This window comes from Selaginella moellendorffii, unplaced genomic scaffold (genome assembly GCF_000143415.4).
Source record: "Selaginella moellendorffii unplaced genomic scaffold, v1.0 SELMOscaffold_61, whole genome shotgun sequence".
NCBI classification, from domain to species: domain Eukaryota; kingdom Viridiplantae; phylum Streptophyta; class Lycopodiopsida; order Selaginellales; family Selaginellaceae; genus Selaginella; species Selaginella moellendorffii.
This window is the reverse complement of record NW_003314322.1, coordinates 992,763-1,013,625: the sequence shown is the minus strand read 5'-3', so window position 1 is coordinate 1,013,625 and position 20,863 is coordinate 992,763. Positions and strand designations below refer to the sequence as shown.

The following is a 20,863-nucleotide window of genomic DNA, read 5'->3' as shown; positions in this document are numbered from 1 at the left end:
GTCGCAGATCCAAAGTGACGAAAAAGTTCGAAGATTTTCCCACGAGCTCAATGTCGCAGTCTGCATCAGCTGGAAGATCTAAGGCCTGAAGATCCAAGATATAATTTATGAAAGATGCCTTGATGTCACGCTTAGATGTAGAAAATAATGGAAAAATGCAACCAAAATATCCTATGTCATGCAACGGCCACGTGTCCCGAAGCGTTACGGAAACCAATCTGAGCCCCGTCGACCCGTAGGGCGGCCTTTGTTATGATGGTCGGTCCTTCTTCTTCAGGAGAGCTTCCAGAATTGCCGGCAGCGAAGAGCTTCACTTCTCCAACAAGTATGGGAATATCACCGAGGAGAAGTGGGATGAGTTGCTTGACAGTGCATCACTCAGGGGCTACTACGACTATGGCCGATACTTCGGCGACTTTTGCTGGCTGCCCAACTTCATTGTTGCCTGTCGGATCTGGTTCCCGCTGGATTGTGCGTGGGAAAAGGTGCAAGCGCGAGTGATTGCATCGACGAGACCAACAGCGCCATGGAGAGATTGGACGCCAGTGTCCGTGGCATGGCAAAGGATCAGCTGCTGGCCGAGCTCCAGACGAGCACGGATGCTGCGATGCTTTGCCTCGTCGAGACTAGACTCGCCGTTTTGATACTGGGGGAGGAGCTGAATATGATGCGTATACAGACTCCTGCAAAGAACTTAAAGGAAGCCACGCATTATCTAAAACATGCTCTGGAATTGAATCCAGCTTGGTGGGACGCACACTTGGCTGGCTTTGTCACAGTGGAGGAGCACGGAAGCTCATGAGCGATCCTGTCGGCGAGGAGGTCCTTGATGCTCAACAGTCAGCAACACGAGATGTGGAGCATCATGGGTCGCATGGCTTTGGAGACTGGGAACTACATGTATGCAAGCTTTGCGTGGGTGCATGGGGCGGCACTGGGAAGCTACTCCGCGGCGATGCAGCATGGACAGGCTGTGTTCAGGGACGAGACGGCTGCGTCCGCGTTCCAGCTCGCAATGCGCTTGGCCACGGCGGAGAAGTTCTTCCGTGGTGTGGTGGCCAGGAACCCTTCGTGTGCAGGAGTTGCCCCCCTGGAGGTTCATGGGTGCATTCCGGCGGAGCAAGACATAGGCGCTGACGAGGCTGATCGTCTCTTGTTCTGAGGTCTCGTAGTGGTCAATCATCTTACAAGCTGTCAAGTGGTCATACCAAGGAAAAACCTAGTATTTTCCTTGCTATTTTCATATAATTGCTTTGACTGTTTAGAATTTATTTTTAGTAAAAGCTACAAAGATTTCGCAGGATAGGCCACCCTCAAACAGTGGCCAACCAAAGAGGATGATGAACGGCTCTCAGGCAAGCTCGGTGGGATCCGCCCTTACCCCCACCACCCCAAGCTTCACAATAGCAATGTCACTGACTGGACTCTTGTCATCTCCAGCTACAAGTCGCCTGCAAATTGCTCTTGCTCCAGCCCCGTAATCCGTCTCCGGGACAAATGCACTTTAGCGATGGCAGCGAGCTGCCATCGCTAAGCCTCTTTCTGAAGAGATGGGAGCTTGTAATCATGAGATCGGGAGGAAGGCAGAAAAGACATTCCACTATCCAGAACATGATCTGATTCCCATTGCAGTCGCGTGTGGAGAACTGCAATGACTGCTAGATACACTGCGGGTTTGTCGTGCTGGTTTTCTTTTCTATGATCGTTGACTATGTCTGCTGCAGAAAAGTCTTTCGTCATTGGAAGTTCTTCGGGCACCACTCATGCCAATATCCAGATCCAAGACAAGCCACAACTCTCAGAAGATGATTCAACTAGCAATGAAAGACCTCCCAGGCACAGAGATCCTTTCATTGGTTACAAAGTTTGCTCTAGAAAACATGAACGTGGACATCGCGAAGTGCTGACAGCAACCAAGTCAACGGTGGCAGTGGCAGTGGCGGTGGTGGTCGAGGTCGTGGTAGTGGTCGTGGTAGTAACGACAATCTCAGAGGTTACTTTCACTAACCTTCATCTTCTATAGCTGCTTAAGCATATACTGTTCATATTCTGCAGCAATGTGAGAATGTAGAAGCTTCCACTTTGGCACCCAAATACTAAACTTCAATGCGATATGATTTTATTGTTCCTGTGTAGAAGTGCCTTGTGTTTTTCACGACAGTTTCGGTTTCTTAATGCACGCAGGAGGATGAGCATTATGGTGACAAGAGAGCCACCGGAGATATGTTTTAGGATGTCACTCTGTTCATTCCTGTATTCACTAGCTGTGTAATACTAATCTATACAAGTTGAAGACTTGAGTCCGCATTAGTTTCTCCAGGGATTGGTTTCTTTCAAGAGATCCATCTACGCCTGGCTGGGAGCAACTCAAATCATCACAGGAGAAGCTGGATGGCATAATCAAGAGCAGCACTAGCAGCAGCTGTTGGAGATATACACTCTCCATGACATGAGAGTCTACGTGGCATGAGTTGCCACATCACTGATCCAGGTGTAGGATAGTCACGACTGTTGATCATGTATATATACTGTCAATTAACAAGCCATTTATGAAATGTCACGAGCTCAAGGGATGGTTTGCACATAAAATCCACCAAGATGCGAGCCATGTCTGGGGAAGCAGTGACAGTTCTTTTTCTACATCTAGCTTGTGTGTGGCTCAACCTTTGGCACTTCTGCACGCTGATATTTGTGGAGGTCCAAACACACCACAGAAAGAGGTACTTCATCTGGATGCTAGGAGATTTCAAGCGGTCAAGTTCCTTGCAACAAAAGGATGAAACAGTTCGAGTCTTCTGCGTGTACAAGCTTGACGTTGAGAAGCAGCAGTCGTGATGGAGGTGGTGAATACACTTCCAAAGACTTTGCGCTCGTCTGTGAGGAAGCAGGAATCTAGAGAGAAGTTACAGTCCCATATACTCCAAAGATGAACGGGGTGGCCAAGCACTTCAACCGGACAGTCATATTCACTTCTGGAAGTGTATTCACCACCTCCATCAGATCTCAGCACTTTGATAGTTTCATCACACTGCTTTTCAACCTCAAGCTTGTACACATGGAAAACTGGAAAGGAATCCGACCACTGCAAATCTTGTAGCATGTCAATAAAAGAAATGAATTGTGGCGTGTCTGGATGAACATGAAACGGTTCACAAATATCAGAGTGCAGAAGTGTCAAAGGTTGAGCTGCACAAGGTAGATCCAGATAAATAATGTTGCTGCTGCTTCCCCATAAGGCATGGCTCGCACAGAGCATCTTGGTGGATTTTATGTGCAAACCATCCACACTTGAGCTTGTGACATCTCGTGAATAGTTTGTTAATTGACATGGCCCAATCTCCAGTGCCAAGTCAAGAGATCTGCTGCTCCCCCTGAAGAGGAAGGTGACAGGGACTGTCGCCATCACCTGGTTCAGGATTTGCACGGAGCAAACCAACTTGAAAAGCCTGCCAACCTTCATTGCCCAAGCCACTGGTCCATATCGTGGATGATTGCTGTCCACTCCAGTACTTGAGAAAAGCAGCAAAAACTCTTGTTCCACCATCTGACCGATGGAAATGAGAGTGTCCAGTGAGGAACGTACCACACATGACGAATTACAACCTCCTTGCCATCTGGAACTTGAATCTGGATCGATCCAATATCAAGAATTGGCAGCGGGCGATTATCCATGAGGAACACTTCACCAGAAAATGGCTGGAGTGTCATGAAGAGCTCCCTCACTGACGTTGTTGCTGCGCAATCCAACCACAACGTGTATGGGGTACTCTGGATGTCCACTGAACATGTATACCTGGCTCCATTAGCGTCTTGATTGTCGCCTGGCTGCCGTCGCCCTTTGAAACTGGAGGTTCCTTCACGAGCCTCCTCAGTCTCGACTTAAGTGTCCCTTCTTGTGACAAGTGCCACAGCAAGTTGAATTCGCACCGCTCACCACGCTCAGCTTTCTCACGAGGTGACGACCGCTTCTTGAAACCCAGGCGATCAAAGACTGAACGACGTGACCCCCATCACGACCAACCAGCGATTTCTTGTACTCCGCCATCAATTGTTGTTGTGTGGGTGTCTTATTTCCCAAGAAGCCGCAAGTGAGAGCGCATCACTGCAGACAAAGACATGCCCTTGAACAGGACCGCGTTAAATTCAGCATCAGATTCAGAGTCAAGAAGGCGAATCTCCTCTGCATCGGGCGATGCTCCATCTCTCGCGAGGCCATTTCACAGCGTTGTTCGTGTTCTTACTTAACCGCAAAGACCGTTACGTGGTGGATGCTCTTAGAAGCTGGCGAGGAGGTCTCCTCTAAGGAGAATGTCAGAATTTGCAAATTGGTCCATTGGACCGATGCTAGACATTCGATAACTTTCATCTTTGGTCACACTTCGCAAAGCTTGAAGCTACTGTAGATAGGCTACAAAGCTTTTGAGGCTGGTGCAAGCAAGCAACCGAGACATGTTCCATGACTTTCTTTCTTTGCTACATAGCTGCTCATCAACACAATCTTCTTTTTCTTTGTCTCTCGACAAATGTGGACCAAAATGCCCAAAAGAAAGAAAGGATGGAAGTGGGTTTCAGGATTTTCTGACATAATTCCCTTTTTTATAGTTTTCTTTTTCACTTTTTCCTCTTCCATATTGTTCTTCTTCAAATTTAATTTGTTTTTTTGTCTAGAGTGGGTAAAGAGGATTCTAATTAATAAAGTGAGGAATGATATTGAGGCGAGAGTAAAGACAATAATTATTTCAAAGTGTTGCCAGGGACAGTCTTTAAAATATCTAAAATCATGTTTTATAACTCTTAAAAAATTATGATAAAAATAATAATAGAATCCCTCCTTGTTGGAATATCAATTTTGTTGAGCTTTCTATCTCTTTAATTATTTGTAGCATTGAGTCTTAAATTAGAAATTCTTTGAGACATAATATAGTGGTTCAGGAGATTTTTATAGTGTGCTTCAAACTTCTTGGTAATTTATGCTTCAATAGCTTTAAAGGGATGGGAATTAAATAATGGCAAGGTTTAGGGGTGATGTAACAAGAAAATAAATTGAATGTAAGCTGTTTAGATGTATACTATACTTCTATTAATTTTTAATAAAAAGTTATTATTAAAGTATTATTTGTGAGTGCATGGAATATGGAAAGGGAATATAGAAATGTGCATATCAATTAGCCCAAAAACCTTAGCTTATATACAGGAGCGAGTGGTCCGGATTGAAACCAATCCGACGGCTACCAAAATCCCATTACGCTAATATTAGTATACGGCATCGTAGCCGTACACTTGGCCCTCACATCATCCCCTCCTCTCAGAATAATGGAAGGTCGTCAGGGTTCTCTTGTAGATGGGCCAGGATCTGGAGGAACGTCAAGAGGAGGCATTAGTGGATTTGTAGACGGTATTAACTGCTCCTGATCCCTTTGTATGAAGCGTTTTAACCGCTGCACATGCACAATCTCCGGAGGATCGGCCTGCTGAACATCATGCCGAATCTCATAAACTTGTGGTCCAACTTGCCACAACACCCGATACGATCCTTTCCACTGCGCAAGGAGCCCCTTAGATAAACCACGTACCATAAGATGGGGAAAATGGACTAACACCAAATCATCCACTTTGTACTCCGTAGGTGGACGATGATGGGAATTGTAGCGTCGTTGTTGTCCCACTTGTACGCGGCCTAAGTGTTCAACAGGCTCTGCTCGGACAAGTGGAAGAATGCTTGTCAAATATTGATCCCATGACCTAGCATCAGGAGCTCGTGGCAATCGCGAAGGTAAACCCAACTCCGTTGGTAATATTGGATCATAACCATATAGAAGTTTATATGGTGAAGCACCAACAGAACTCTACACCCCTGTGACATAGGCATACCGAAGAGACGGCAAATAACCATCCCAATCCGAATGCTGAAAGTTTACATACTTCACAATCATCCCTTTGAATGTCCGAACAAGCCGTTCCACCAGACCGTCTGATTGTGGATGATAAGCACTCGTAAAAGTGTGGTGTATCCCCAACCGAGATGTCAAAACATGAAATACCTCAGCCATAAATGCAGGACCATTATCCGAAAGAATCCGCTCTGGACAAGAATGCTGAAACACCACTTGATTGAGAAGGAAGTATCCAACAACAGTTGCAGAAGCACTAGCAAGAGCACCAACTTCCACCCAACGAGTCAAGTAGTCAGAAGCAATAATAACATACTTATTGCCAGTAGTCGATCGTGGAAAAGGTCCCATAAGATCAAACGCCACCAATTCAAACGGACGGGAAACTACAATTGACTCCAACCGTCCTTCCGCAGCACAAGGGGGAGTATTACGAGCTTGGCACCAAACACAGCTACGCACATACCGGATAATATTACGTCGCATCTCTGGCCAATAGAAAGACCTGTGCAGTTTCTCGGTGACACGACGGTGTCCCATATGCCCACCTAGAATAGGAGAATCATGGTAGGCATGGAGAAACTGCGGAATAAACACCGAAGGCACCACCAGCCGTAAATGATCATCAGGATCCGTCCCCACAAAATAAAGAAGGCCATATTCAAGGCGATATTGAGAATGTAAATGCCGGAAAGGCAAGTCATCAGCAAGTGATGCAGGATTCTCAAACCCATCTCGAAGCCTTCGAATCCACGGCTCAATCCTTTGAGCCTCGCGAACCTCATCAAGGGAAGGTAGATCTTGCTCTGCGCCCTGTGGACACTGAATGTCAAGGACAGCAACTGCCGACGGCACAGAATCCTCATCTAGAAAATCCACAGATGCTAGAACAACAGGTTCGTCAGAAACATGAGAAGTGAGTGGAGAAGGAAGAGGAGCTCGAGAAAGGGCATCAACATCAGCCATAGAACTCCTTGGGCGATGAACAACATTGAAATCATATATCTGAAGCTTCAAAGCCCATCGAGCCGTACGACCAACCAGGTTCTTCCGCTTCAATAATGAAGTAACAGCAACATGGTCACCTTCAAGTAACGTCCGAGAACCATGTAGATATGCATGAAGTTTCTCGAAACCCCAGACTGCTGCTAAACACTCCTTCTCTGTCGTGGAGTAGTTCATCTCCGCTGGTTGTAATGTACGGCTTATGTATGCAATGGGATGGCACTGACCAGGCACACTCGAGCTCTCTTGCATCAACACACCTCCAAGACCAATGTCAGAAGCATCCACGCGCAAAATAAAAGGTCGAGTGTAGTCAGGATATGCCAAAACCGGAGGAGTCGTCAATAGCTCTTTGAGAGTCACGAAGGCCCCCTCACAATCCGGAGACCAGATGAAAGATGACGTTGATGACTTCAACAACGTTCGCAATGGTGTAGTGCGATCGGAAAGATGATCCACAAAACAACCGAGATACTGCACCTTACCCAAAAAATGCTGCACATCATTCACACACTTCGGAGTAGGGAACTTGAGAACAGTTACAAGTTTGTCAGGATCAACTTGCAAACCCTCACGAGAAATATGGTACCCAAGATAAGTTGTGTCCTTGGACCCAAACACGCACTTTGACCGCTTCAGCTTTAAACCAACGTCGCGTAGCCGATCCAACACTTTACAAACATCACGAACGTGCTCCTCCCACGTCCCCTCCGAGTGGATCAAGACATCATCAATGAAGTCAGCCATCACCTCCGGCATATCGCAAAGAACCTCGTCCATCATCCGCTGAAAAGTTGCTGGAGCATTGTTCAAACCAAACGGCATCACCAAGAACTCGTACAAACCAAATGGTGTACGAAAAGCAGTCTTAGGAATATCTTCTTCGGCCATCGGTACTTGCCAATACCCAGAAGCAAGATCTAGCTTGGTGAACCAACGATTTCGCCCCAGACGATCCAAGAGATCAGCAGTGTGAGGAAGAGGGTACACGTCCGGGATCATCACTTCATTTAATGGACGATAGTCGATGCAGAAATGAATACTCCCATCAGGCTTCGTTACAAGATGAGGTTCACATGCCCAAGGACTCCGTGACTTCCGAATAACACCCTTCTCCAACATCTCCTTGACGTTTGCACGTAAAATCTTGATCTCCTTGAGTGACCGACGACGAACAGGAACCTTGATTGGACGAGCATCCCCGGTTGGAATGGGATGACGTGTGGCAATCTTGGCCCCAGACGATAGGTCAAAGTCAAAGAGATCAGAATACTCCTTCATGAGCTGGTCAACAGCTGCAACACAAAGATCATTGGAGGGATCGGAAAAGGGAAGAGCAGAACAAGATGGAGATACAAGAGGAAATAGTGGGGGAACAAAAGTAATGGAAGCAGAGGTAAAAGTAGAGGGACGAAGAAGTACGGAAGTGAGAGGAATGGATGAAACATAAGGAAGTATGAGACAAGGGGGAGAAGCCTCAAAGTCACACTTGGCATGATAGCGCTGCAACCAATCCATACCAAGAATGAGGTCAAAAGCTTGACTCGGCACCACCCGCAACGACTGCAACTCAAGCTCGAAATCGCCCACACGCACAACCAGGTCCACCTCATCTCGTGCACATGCATGTGTACGGCCGTTGCCATAAAGAATGAAAACTGGATCTGCGGCACGATGCAAGTGTAGACGACAACGTGTAGCAACAGGTCGAGCAATAGAAGATAAACTCGAACCTGTATCAACCAACACGGAGAGAAGAATAGGAGACCTCTTGTTATAAAAACGAGCTTGGAAAGTAAACACTGGATGAACCGGTGCCGAGTGAACCCCTTGATGATACTCCCGAAAGAAAGATAGAGGGGTCACTAACTTATTCACGCAAGGTCCCTCCATTACTCGCACGACTCCTCGTTTCCCGAATGCACCTCGGTATCCAAACCTTCCACCGCAGCAGCACCAACGGGACGTTGCTGACGCCAAGGTCTCCACCCAGGAAATGGAGGTCGCCAATCCGGAAAGCACCGACAACACTGATAAGTATGACCAACTTCATCACACGCCCAGCAACGAACATCACAGCCACGACCACATCCTCGCCCTTGTCCTTGGACTCGAGTAGCAGCAGCATCAATCTCCATGGGGACAGGACCATCACTCATAGGAAGTGGAGCTGAAGGACGTGTAGCAAGAAGTGGAAGAGGCGACGTCTCATAAAGTTGTGCCAATCGAAGAGCATCGTCAAGAGTGGCAGGAGCAAGTGCATGCACAAGTCCGACAAGATCTTGACGAAGTGCTGGCCACAACATTCCTAACTTGATCCGCTCTGACATATTTGGCTCCGCACGAAGCAAAAGACTTCGGAAACGAACGCCAAATTGCATCACTGACTCAGATGGCCTTTGGCGAAGACGATGCAATTGTTGGAAGGCATCATCACAATTGTCAGCATGTCCGAAGGCGTGTTTGAAGACGTCCGGAAGAACACTCCAATCGCCACGAGTGGCCGCGCTCAATCCATTGTACCACTGCAATGCCGTCCCTTGGAGACATGTGGGGAACTCACGCAAACGTCGAGCATCATCCCAAGAATGATATGTGGCAATCACCGTGAAGTGATCGAACCAATAGTACACATCATCCCCAAGATTCCCACAAAAGAACTCCGGCCGAACGCGAGGATTGGCACCAAGAGCAGGAGGAGTTGTACCATGTGTCATGAACACCGCCATCAACTGAGTTTGGTTGTTCAATTGCAAGCGCATAGCATCAAGCAATTGAACCAACTGCTGCTCTAGAGTCAAAGGAGGAGATTGCGGATCGGCCATGAAGATGAATGAAAAAGAAAGAGCAAAAGATGAGAAATGACAAAAAGCTGGAAAGAAATGGTAGATCTAGACAATGCAAAAAGCTAGATCTAAACCAAAATCCTGAAAAGAAAAAACAAAAGAAAGGAAATGGAAAAAGCTAGATTTAGACGATGCAAAAGCTAGATCTAAACCAAAATCCCAAATTTAAGCACTCCTCAAGGACAATCAAAGGTGCCCCTCTACTCCACCAATGTGAGTGCATGGAATATGGAAAGGGAATACAGAAATGTGCATATCAATTAGCCCAAAAACCCTAGCTTATATACAGGAGCGAGTGGTCCGGATTGAAACTAATCCGACGGCTACCAAAATCCCACTATGCTAATATTAGTATACGGCATCGTAGCCGTACACTTGGCCCTGTATATGATAAGGATAAATATGGATAATTTAAATTAGATTATACTGATAAATTTTCTTATAATTTTTTTGATTTAAGTTATATTTATTTAATATATTTCAATAGCAATTTAATTTGGTAAATGTATAATTTGCTGAAACCTCTAGAGATAACTCAGTTCATGTTGCCTCAATTCTCACATTGAGTGACCCATTATTCAGATATACACCTCCACCTTTATTAAATGGTGTTATACATTTATCCCATATTATGTTCAAAGCTTCATTTAAGTCATTTGGAGTTTCACTACTATGTATCCCAATATAAGCAGTTACTCTTACAAAACCATGGATAAAAGATATTCTTCCAGTGCGATTTTGATTAAGGGCATGGAAAATATCATCTTGACATCTACAAATCTCTTCTTTAGCATCTTTTAAAGAATAAGGTAAACATCTCCATTTATATCCATCACTCATGCTTGGTTTACCAGATAAGATAAATAGAAAACTACTGAAAAATATTTCCTCATTACAATTTATCTATTATCAATAACCAAATGACAAAAAGACATGTATATTTATACGCACTTTCCTTTCAATTTGGTGGTAATACTTTAACCTGGGCTATTCAAAGAATACGCTTGGCTTCAGAGAAAGTATCAGCAAATGTATGAATCAGTTTTGCTATTGCATCCCCTACTAACCTTATACATATTAGAGAGCTGGACATAAGAGCCAGCAACCTGTGGATCCAGCTCCAGTATCCTCTCGGCAATTCTCTCGCCCTTTCCTAAGTTCTGATGCATTTTGCAAGCACTAAGAAGAGTGTTCCATGCCGTGGCAGCACTCCTGTAAGGCGCCCCGTCGAGCAGCACCTCGGCCTCGTCCAGCCACCCCGACCGCCCAAGCAAATCGGCCATGCAAACGTAGTGCTCAAACTTGCCCACCACCCCAAAGTCATCCCTCATGGACACAAAGTGCTGCCACCCCTGCTCGAAAAGCCCAGCATGGCTGCAAGCAAACAGTATGCTCACAAACGTTATATCGTCGGGCGGGCAGCCATCGTTCACCATCCGCGCAAAGAGCTCCAGCGCCGCCGCGTTTGATCCGTGCTCGCAGTAGGAGGCGAGCATCGCGTTCCAGGAGATGATGTTGGGACCTTGGATGCTCTGGAAGATCTCTCGAGCGCCGGCGAGGCTCCCGCACTTGTTGTACATGGTGATGAGCGCGTTGCACACGACGATGTCCGACTCCACCCTGTGCTGGATGATCCGCCGGTGGAGCTCCCTTCCCTCGCCCAAATCTCCAATCTTCGCGCATGCGTCCACGATCGTGATGAGCGCTATGTTGTCCAGATCCTTGCCGCATTCCTCCCGCTCGAGCTCGTAGAAGAGATCCAGCGCCTCCCGAGAATGCCCGTTTTGGGCATATGCCGCGATCATGGCCGTCCAGGTAACCAGCGTCTTCCTCCTGAGTCCCAAGAACACCTCGCGAGCTTCCTCCACGCTGCCGCATTTGCCATACATGTTTACCAGATTGGTGCCGACGAGAATTTGCTGGTCCGATCCAGTGCTCCTCGCCCAAGCGTGGACGCGGCGGCCCTCGCCCAGATCCTTGACGAGGCAGCACGCATCCAGCACGCTCATGAAGGTCACGTCCCCGGCCTCGAATCCCTCGAGGTTCATCCTCCTGTAGAGCGCCAACGCGTTCCTGGCCTGCCCGCATTGCGCATTCCCCGAGATCATCACGTTCCAGCTCGCGTAGTCCTTGTTGGTGATCCGCTCGAACGTTTGCTCGGCGAGATCCATCCTCTGGCACCGGAAGTACATCGTCACCAGCGCGTTGGCCAGGACGATGTCTTCGTCGATCACGGCAGGTGGGAGCAGCGAGTGGATCCTCATCCCCTCTTCCAGATCCTCGAGGCAGGAGCAAGCGTAGAGGAGAGTGATGTAAGTGACGTTGTCTGGAGCCACCCCGTGACGATCGAACTGCCGGTAGAAATCCAGCGCTTCCTTGCAATGCCCGTTCTGGGCATACGCAGCAAGCATCGCGTTCCAGGTGATGAGATCCCTGTCGGCCATTGAATCAAACACTGCCTTGGCGTCTTCCAGATCCTTGCAGCGGCCATACATGCTGATGAGCGCGCACGCCACGAATCTGTCGCTCAGCATCCCCAGCGCTCCGATCCTCGCGTGGAGCGCCCGGCCCTCGGCCAGCGCGCCCGCAAACGAGCACGCCGTGAGCGCATTGACGAAATTCACGGTGTCGGGCCGGATTCCATCAAGATCCATGAGATGGAAGAGATCGATCGTCTCCCAGCCATTCCCAGCGCAGGCATTGCAGGCCGCCATGAGAATCGCCCAGGAATACCTGTTCTTGCAGGGCAAGTGGGAGAAGACCGCGCGCGCGTCGGCGAGGCTGCCGCATTTGCCATACATCTGGATGAGGAGATTGCCGAGGAACCTGTTGCGGCCATAGCCGTGATCCTGGAGGTGAGCGTGGACGCGGCGGCCGTGGGGGAGCGCCTGGCAATCGCCGCAGTAGCGGACCAGCGCCGCGTAGAAATCCGAGTCCGGCGGAGAAGATCGCTTCTCCAAGCTGTCGATCGCGTCGCTGAGGCACTGCAAGCTCGCCGCCTTCGCTCTCCTCCCAGTCCTCCTATTGCCGCCCTTGAGCATAGAAAGCTCGTTTCATCTTACCCTAATGTTTGAATGAAAGTGATCTTGGCCGTCAGAATCTGACGGTGGAGATCCCGTGACGCTTCGGTCGCGGGCTCGAATCACAAGTCTTCTCTCTAGACTCTAGAGAGTTCTAGCTACTTCGCGAGGTTTCACGCACGGCTATAAACAGCCCGGAATGCGAAGCTCAGGTCCAACAGGGATTTCTTAGGGCAGCATTTCGGTCAATCGATCGCGATCATGGTGGATTTGGCGCAGCTCGCGACGGCATTGCTCACCAATGGGCTGATGCATGCCGAGGATTTTGACAAGCATGTCCCCCATCCTCCCGCCAGGAGCTACGCCGCCGAATCCAAGGCCGTCGCCGCCACTGCGGTGGATGTCAAGGAGAATTCCTCGTCCTACATCTTCGAAGCTGACATGCCCGGCCTCTCCAAATCCGATATCAAGGTAAGAGATTTCAATCCCAACGATCTCTCTCGCTATAATCTCTCTTTCCTCTCTCTCTCTCTCTCTCTCTCTCACACACACACACACACAAGCTATACTCGATGGTTTCTTCTTGATCTTATATCTTATATCATGGTTGGGGGGGATTGTTCTTCCAGGTGGAGGTCGAGAATGACAATGTCTTGTCCATCACTGGCAAGCGAAAGAGGGACGAGAAAGCGGACGAAGACACCAAGTTCATCCGGATGGAGCGCAGGGCCGCCAAGTTCATGAGGAGGTTCACGCTGCCGGGAGACGCCAATGTGGAGCAAATCAGCGCGAGCTGCCAGGACGGCGTCCTCACTGTCACTGTGCCAAAGATCCCGCCCGAGCCACAGAAGCCCAGGACTGTCGAGATTCCCATCAGCTAAACGCAAGTTTCAGCTCGAAAGTTTACTCTTGTAAATTTCCAATGCGAACGAATCAACTTTTCACGCTCATTACTGTACATCGCAGTCTTGGATCTTGGATCACAAGGGAAACTCCTCATTCTCGGCAGGGATCTGTGAAGAATGACCGAGTGAGCTTCCGGCCAACTTTTCATAAAACAATCACTTACTTCCACTTGCGTAGACTCTGGAAACCACTTCATTATAGTGCCTATCTTGAGTATCACGGGGACTATTCTAAAGAATAGAGGGGTCGTAACCTGCCAGCGATCACAAGCTTCGTTTAGCAAAACAATGCCTGGAACGAGTTGTTTGAGCTTACCAAACTAAGAGCTGTGGTGCCCAGAAGAAGCAAGTAGAGCTTTTTCTGCGACGAATGACACTGTTAGGAGGCAGAATGGATTTTAAAGAGTTTTCACCTGTAAAAGGTGGAGGTTCCACGCGCGACTGAGCAACACAAAAGCGAACTCTCCAACTTGCGCTAACGAGATTCCAACCTTGAACGAGAGAGAAAACGCTTAGCTTCCAAAGTGTCACGGATTCACGTACCATCAATGCGGTTCTGGTGTTGTAACCAAAAGCCTTGACTACCACAGATATCACGAAAAGCTTCGATATCAGTACAAGAACCAACGATGCGACGAGAATATCAATATGCGTCCAGAGGAAGCTGACGTTGATAAGCATTCCAATGCTTGCAAGGAAAAGCGCCGTAAACAAATTTCGGATCGGTTCCACCTGAATATATATCCTTGTCAGGAGAAAGACGAGCGAGCTACTTGAGCGCAGACCTGATGAAGTGTGTGCTCAGAGAAATCCGTCGTGGAAACCATAACGCCTGCTGTGAACGCTCCTAATTCAAAACTGAGCCCCAGTTTATCACTTGTCTGAAAAGAATGAAACAAAAGATTTATTGCAAATGTATCATCTTCTCGAACTTACCCAAGCTACGAACAAGCAAAATGCAACCGCTGCCAATTGATAGAGCTCGTTTGTCTGCACGAGCTAAGTTAAACTTAAGAAGTGTAGAGAAAATCCATTACCATAGTGGACAGGCGCATTAACGATTTCATGCCTCTCGGAAGAAGAGAACGCGCGGTGAATGCCGTCAACAAAATGAAAGCTGAGAGAACTATCAACCTGAAACATCACAGTTAACTCTCGAGAAAAAAATTACGAACGACAGCTTACCCTCTAATAATGGACAAAGCTCCCTGAATCATCCCGCTCTCTCCTCCGAGTACCGGGAGCAAAGCAAACAATATACCAACAGCACAATCCTAACGTTCGATGATTTGTACAAACCTCTCTAAAGAAACAAAACGAGTTTTACCTGAAGAATTAGTGTTCCAACAGTTATTTGTCCATACAGGAGGCTCACACTGTTTCTTTCCATCAAAAATTTCAACACCTGTAAAAAGAATGCAAATTCGATGAGTAGCTCAATAGCGTCCGCTATTAGGTACTACCTAAACAAAATTATACCACTGCTGTGGACGACATCGAAAGGAAAGCACCAACAAAGACTCCCTCTGAGATGTTCGCACCAAAAATCTGGCCACCAAAATGCAACGACGTTACAACTCTACCTACTGTGAATAGAATTCGAGACCTACCATAGCAGCGAAACCGCACAGACACATAAAAAGCAGGATTTGAATAAGACCACCAAAGACAGCGACTCCCTTAACGACACGAAGCTGTAAACAGTTTCCACTGTGATCACCACTTCAAAGAGAAGAAGAACTCTTTGTCCACTTACCTTCGAGGAAGAAAACTCAAGGCCCAGGGCAAAAAGTAGGAAGACCACCCCAAATTCAGCCACAGTTTGCACCTGATAGAAAAAAGAAAGGTGAAAAGAAATAAAAACCGAGCATGAGTTGCAAGTACCTGTACAAGCTCGCTAACAATGCATAGCCCACCAGGCCCGATTATGGACCCCGCTAATAAATATCCAGTGATAACCTGTCACGAAAGGCGAATATATAAACCAAAGATTCATCTTGGAAGCTGGAATAAGAGAGGAAAGCTGACATACCGGCTGTCCCATGCACGCAAATAAAATGCCTCCGACGGCCGCGGACACAATCACAACCACCAAGTCGGAAATCAATCTAAGATCCTGTTGAAGTACCATATGCCCGGATCTTGAGTTTGACATCACAAAAACATTGTCCTGCAAAGACACGGAAATTCTAAGCCAAACATATAAGCTTCCACAGGAAACGCACCTTCTTGTCAATCAGCGTTGGCAGCTCTTCGGCCCCATTGTCGGGATCCAAGTTAAAAACGTCGTGGATTTGGAATGGTTTCGAGGTTCCACTGTCGCAAAGAGATGATCATATAGTCAGCAAAAGAACCACAAAAGAACGGAGGATCACACAACGTACTTTTTCTGATCCTGCGTCTCATTCTTCTTCTGTTTATCGTGAGTTACTCTAGCGACAGTCTCTAACACAGCCTTCAAAAAAAAAATTAAAAATCCCTCAGCAAACAAGCCATCGAGATTCGAGACAGCGAAAAACCACCCACCTGCTGATCGGCCACACTACTGTTGAAGCTACTGCCCACTTTCCCTGGAAGAACACAACGCAAAAATGAGAAAGACGAAGCTAAGGAATGCAGCGATCACGAGAATGCACCTTCTTGCGGATCCTCCTTGTCCGAGAACTCCTTATCCAGCACCCGATCGAACATTTCCGCCAGAGTACCCTCCTTGCCGGCGGGAGGAGCTGCCGCTGCAGTAATCTCGGGTTGAGCATCCGATGCCGCCGCCGCCGCGCACAACCCAGCCAGAGAAATCCATAGAATCCACAGCGCCAAGAGCATGGCCTTCCTGTTCTTGCGCATCGCCACTCCTCTCTCTCTCGCCTCTCCACGTCCAATTTAAATAGCCCTAGATCTGGTGCTGCTTCTTTACAAGGGAAAAAATAACGAAAGGAAGAAAAGAGCGCGCGATATTTACAATCAAACTCGCCTCTATGACGAACACGAGAGCATACACACGCCTGGCCGATACGCCCATGTCGGGGGGAGCCTCGCATACTTCTTCTCCACTTCCGGCTGCTCATCGAATGGCCGCTTCATCACCTCGAGCAGCTGCCTCACCTCGCTGAAATCTCCAGCTTCCGCCGCATCGATCGCGCTCTGGCACAGATAGTTCCGCAGTACGTACTTTGGATTCACTTTGTTCATGGCAGCCTTTCGAGATTCGTCGGAGATGCCTTCGGCCTGGCGAGGAAAGTGAAAGTAAGCCTTAGCTGACACGAATCACGGGCTTTTTTTCGTTTGTTCTTACCTTTTCTCTGTAGAGAGATAGCCAGTCCATCCACGTCTTCTTGCGCTCCTTGCTGATATCTGGCAGCACCGATTTGAGCGGCACCAGAGTGTCCTCGGTTATAGGCTCCGTCAGGTTGACGCTAGCCAGAGCTCGGAAAAAGTTTGTGTAGTCGACTTTGTCAAAAGCCAAGTTGCTCAGTAGCTTGCTGGTCAGATCCTTGTTGTACTCCTTCAGGCCCAGCTTCTTGGTCATGTTTTGCTGATAATGCACCATGAAAGTGTCCGCGTATCTGGTAGAAAAGCCATTTTAAAAAGACTTTCTCAACAGGGAACAGAAGAAAAGTACCTGTTGAGACCATATTGAAGCTCTTCTTGCGTCAAAAGGCCAGCAGCCATGAGCGTATTCCCAAACTGCAAGATGTTCCAGAGTCCGATATCTGGTTGATTCGCGAAGCAGTATCTCCGCCCCGGTAAGTCCGTCGTGTTTGGAGTGTACTTGGGATCAAACGCATCCAAAAAGCCGAAAGGACCGTAGTCGATCGTCAAACCCAGGACACTCATGTTATCCGTGTTCAAAACACCATGTGTGAAGCCCACGGCTTGCCACATTGCAACGAGGCAGGAAGTGGATTCTGCCACCTTGACAAACCAAGCTGCAGACGTACACGAAAGTATTGTTGCGTCACTCTCAATCTAAGAAATTAAAACTGCTTAAAAACAAACCTGCGTATTTGTTCTTGGATATCTGCCCGTCCTGTTCGTTGATTTTAATTTCCAGCTCTTCCTCGTCTGGCAAGTCCGGAAAATGATACTTGAGTGTGTAGTCGGCGAGCAATCGTACTAGTTTACTGTCCTCCCTAGCAGCATGGATTTGGTAAGATCCAAATCTAAGAAACGAAGGAGCAACTCGGCAAACAACAGCTCCAGGCTCCATCTTAGCATTTCCACTGCAAGCACCACAAGAGTTACTTCACATCGCTGGCAAAAACACAGATGCTTACTCGTAAAACATGTCCCTTAAAACATCGTCGCCGGTGGTAACGAGACACAATGCTCTAGTCGTGGGGATCCCCAAGTGGTGCATAGCTTCGCTGCAAAGAAACTCCCTGACACTGCTCCGTAGCACCGCCAGTCCATCGGCCATCCGGCTGTAAGGAGTTTTGCCAGCCCCTTTGAGCTGGAGTTCCCAGCGCTCATTCTTGCTATTCAAAGCTTCGCCAAGCGTGATTGCTCGACCGTCTCCTAGTTGCCCCGCCCAAACTCCAAACTGGTGACCACCGTAACACTGAGCATAGCATTCACTGAAAGAACGAAAAGAGGAAACAAAGAACGAAACTTGAGCACAATTCCTTCGCAGTGAAACATCAAGAGTGTAATACCTGCCTTGCAGCTCCTTGCCACCCGAGAAGATCAATGGGAAATCCTCTCGCTTGAATCTGGACAGCAAGCATTAACGAGGAAGGAAAAAACACGAGCGTGAGGACATACTCTGCTGGATCTAGCTCGAGAAGCTCCGCAACCGAGTCGGACCATGCAACTAGCTTCGGATCTTTCACTTTGGCCGACGGAGATACTCTCGAGTAGCACGCTTTCATCACCTGTACTTGCAAAGCAGCATGGATCAAATCTAGGCACACGAGAGCAAGCAGAGGCAAACCTGGCGAACAAAATTGGGAGAAGTGCCATCGGACGGAAGCTCCCGCACAAACGAGTGATCCCACCGCAGCTCCTCCAGCGTATTCTTCTTCTTGTTCTTCGTCGTTACGCCCCTGTCCTCCCCATCCGAGCCAGATTTCTGGGAAGAATAAGATTCCGTGCCCGGGCGCTCCTCCGACAATCGCAGCGCGTGCAAGCAATCCTCCGCCATGCTGCTCCGGCTCGAGCAGCGCACCCGGCGCCCGCGCCCCACCCTAACCCTAGGCTGCCGCAGCGAAGAACAGAGTGGAGAACGCAATGAGCTCAATGCCGCCATTCCGGGCACCCTCTTGTTGTTGGACTGGCCCTTCCGCGGCGGAATGTACGGCTGCCACGCGGAATATCTTGGCCTCGCGGATCGACGGTAGGCCGTTACGCTCAACGGTAGAAATATAAAGGTGAAAAGGGCTGCTGGCATTCTCTTCTGGACGGAGGGTTTTTCTCGTTTGTTTGTTCTTCGCTGGCGCTCTCTCTCTCGCGCGCGGGAAGAAACAGAGGCATGGCGAAGCTCGCGATTGCGATCGTTATGTGCGCGCTGGCTATGGCCGCCGCGCTATCTCTCTCGCATGCGCAGGATCTGGCGCCGGCTCCCAGCCCGATGTCAAGCAAAGGTGAAAAGATTTCGCTCCAGCTCGCTCTTCTTTCTCCAAGAACATCCTTCTTGATTCTTTCGTTGGCCTCCAAGAACATCGACGCATCGGTTCTTTTCTCGAAATATCGATTCTTTTGCCCGATTCTCGTGCTCTTCTCGATTCTTTCCTTGGTTTCATCGGTTTTCTTTCGCGCTCGACTCCTCTGATTACTCGCCTTTTGCTCTGCGCAGGCTTCTCCTTGGATCACTCCATTGCGCTCGGTCTGATCTTCGCAACACTGGCGGCAGCGCATCACTGGGGGGGCCATGTCGTCTCGCTTTTCATGTGATGCCGTGAGGATTTCCACGGAGAGAACAGTCTAAAGGGGAGCGTATCCATTTTGCTGTTTTACACACTCACATCATACAATGTAGAATCGTGTCCCTGAATTGAAAACTTAGATCGAGATTTTATTCCTTTGCCGCCATCTTCTCCACCACCACCGAGCCAAAGTCGCCAAAGATTAAAAATCCAAAAAAGAGAGAGCGAATGATCTTGTCCGACTGGCACCACAAATCATGGGAATATCCCGCACAGCCGACGGCCCAGATTGCCGGATCCAACGGCACACAGCTGGCCACCGCGCGGCCACCGCGTGGTGAGAACAAAATTTGAGAGGCCCCTGTTCCTTCGTCTCTCTCGTTTAGGTTTTCTCTCTTTCGCTCTCTCTTTCTCCTCGACCCAGGCGAGCTCGTGATCGATCGATTGATCGTCTAGCACCATGTCGTGGCAGACGTATGTCGATTCTTACCTCATGTATGATCTTGGCAACGGGCGCACGCTCTCATCGGCGGCGATTCTGGGTCACGACGGCAGCGTCTGGGCGCAGAGCCCCAACTTTCCAGCGGTAAGAAGAGCGATTTCTGGATTTCTTGGCGAGCGAGCGAGCGAGCGATTCAATCAATCCATCGACAAACCCTATCTATGTCCGCGCAGGTCAAGCCCGAGGAGATTACCAACGTGATGAATGCGTTTGACGATTCCTCGCAGCTCGCCCAGAACGGCCTCTACCTCAGCGGCAGCAAGTACATGGTGATCCAAGGCGAGGCCGGCGTTGTGATCAGGGGAAAGAAGGTAAAGATCGAGAGGAAAGTTTGATTGATCGATCGATCTGGGCTCGCAGGGATCTGCCGGAGTGACGATCAAGAAGACTTCCAGCGCTCTGGTCATCGGGCTGTATGACGAGCCGGTCGCGCCGGGCGAATGCAACGTTGTTGTTGAGCGCCTAGCGGATTACCTCATCGAGCAAAACTACTGAGAGGGTGTGAGATCGGAGCAAAATGGATTGATTGATCGATCGATTGGTCGTTTGATTGATGGATGGATGGATTGAGAGGTGTGTTCTTCTATTTCGCATTGGCAAGCAAGGAATCGGTCGGTCAGTCGGTCAGTTAGTCATCCCAGTTGTAAAGAAAAAGAAAAAAGTAAATTTTCCAGTTGTGTTCATAGCTATGAGAGGGTTAGATGTGGATGGCTTTGCTGACGAGTGCTACACGCAAGCCGCCCTAGCTCAGTTGGTAGAGCGCAAGGCTCTTAACCTTGTGGTCGTGGGTTCGAGCCCCACGGGCGGCGCAACTTTTATTGAATATTTTTTCT

The 20,863-nt window shown here is 48.5% G+C and overlaps 5 protein-coding genes, 1 long non-coding RNA gene and 1 other non-coding gene across 7 annotated transcripts; 4 read left to right on the top strand and 3 right to left on the bottom strand.

The window, feature by feature from the left end:
* Positions 1-10,626: 10,626 nt before the first annotated feature.
* Positions 10,627-12,783, bottom strand: LOC112351419 (pentatricopeptide repeat-containing protein At4g13650-like). Its single transcript, XM_024689313.1, has one exon. It carries the CDS (start codon positions 12,781-12,783, stop codon positions 10,765-10,767), a length of 2,019 nt encoding a protein of 672 aa, XP_024545081.1. The 3' UTR covers positions 10,627-10,764.
* A 159-nt stretch (positions 12,784-12,942) lies between these two features.
* On the top strand, positions 12,943-13,710 carry LOC112351402 (17.3 kDa class II heat shock protein-like). The gene is made up of 2 exons (XM_024689281.1): positions 12,943-13,233; positions 13,392-13,710. The coding sequence occupies exons 1-2, from the start codon at positions 13,024-13,026 to the stop codon at positions 13,641-13,643; spliced, it is 462 nt and encodes a 153-aa protein (XP_024545049.1). The 5' UTR covers positions 12,943-13,023; the 3' UTR covers positions 13,644-13,710.
* Positions 13,651-16,566, bottom strand: LOC9645049 (K(+) efflux antiporter 6). Its single transcript, XM_002984142.2, has 19 exons — positions 16,304-16,566; positions 16,194-16,237; positions 16,052-16,122; positions 15,893-15,983; positions 15,700-15,837; positions 15,552-15,626; positions 15,424-15,495; positions 15,278-15,361; positions 15,147-15,215; positions 14,995-15,072; positions 14,853-14,941; positions 14,705-14,801; positions 14,604-14,657; positions 14,453-14,548; positions 14,211-14,399; positions 14,081-14,158; positions 13,984-14,028; positions 13,832-13,921; positions 13,651-13,775 (listed from the first exon to the last, which is right to left on the bottom strand). Exons 1-19 carry the CDS (start codon positions 16,509-16,511, stop codon positions 13,743-13,745), a joined length of 1,701 nt encoding a protein of 566 aa, XP_002984188.2. The 5' UTR covers positions 16,512-16,566; the 3' UTR covers positions 13,651-13,742.
* A 34-nt stretch (positions 16,567-16,600) lies between these two features.
* LOC9644020 (UPF0061 protein azo1574) lies at positions 16,601-19,053 on the bottom strand. The gene is made up of 8 exons (XM_002984141.2): positions 18,598-19,053; positions 18,429-18,538; positions 18,320-18,376; positions 17,942-18,241; positions 17,664-17,887; positions 17,287-17,593; positions 16,960-17,230; positions 16,601-16,892 (listed from the first exon to the last, which is right to left on the bottom strand). Exons 1-8 carry the CDS (start codon positions 19,051-19,053, stop codon positions 16,641-16,643), a joined length of 1,977 nt encoding a protein of 658 aa, XP_002984187.2. The 3' UTR covers positions 16,601-16,640.
* A 61-nt stretch (positions 19,054-19,114) lies between these two features.
* On the top strand, positions 19,115-19,684 carry LOC112351403. Its single transcript, XR_002994094.1, has 2 exons — positions 19,115-19,246; positions 19,459-19,684. It is a non-coding gene; the product is annotated as an uncharacterized LOC112351403 (long non-coding RNA).
* A 230-nt stretch (positions 19,685-19,914) lies between these two features.
* On the top strand, positions 19,915-20,711 carry LOC9644019 (profilin-1). Its single transcript, XM_002984259.2, has 3 exons — positions 19,915-20,114; positions 20,204-20,341; positions 20,391-20,711. The coding sequence occupies exons 1-3, from the start codon at positions 19,989-19,991 to the stop codon at positions 20,523-20,525; spliced, it is 399 nt and encodes a 132-aa protein (XP_002984305.1). The 5' UTR covers positions 19,915-19,988; the 3' UTR covers positions 20,526-20,711.
* A 55-nt stretch (positions 20,712-20,766) lies between these two features.
* TRNAK-CUU lies at positions 20,767-20,839 on the top strand. The gene has a single exon. It is a non-coding gene; the product is annotated as a tRNA-Lys (tRNA).
* Positions 20,840-20,863: the final 24 nt, after the last annotated feature.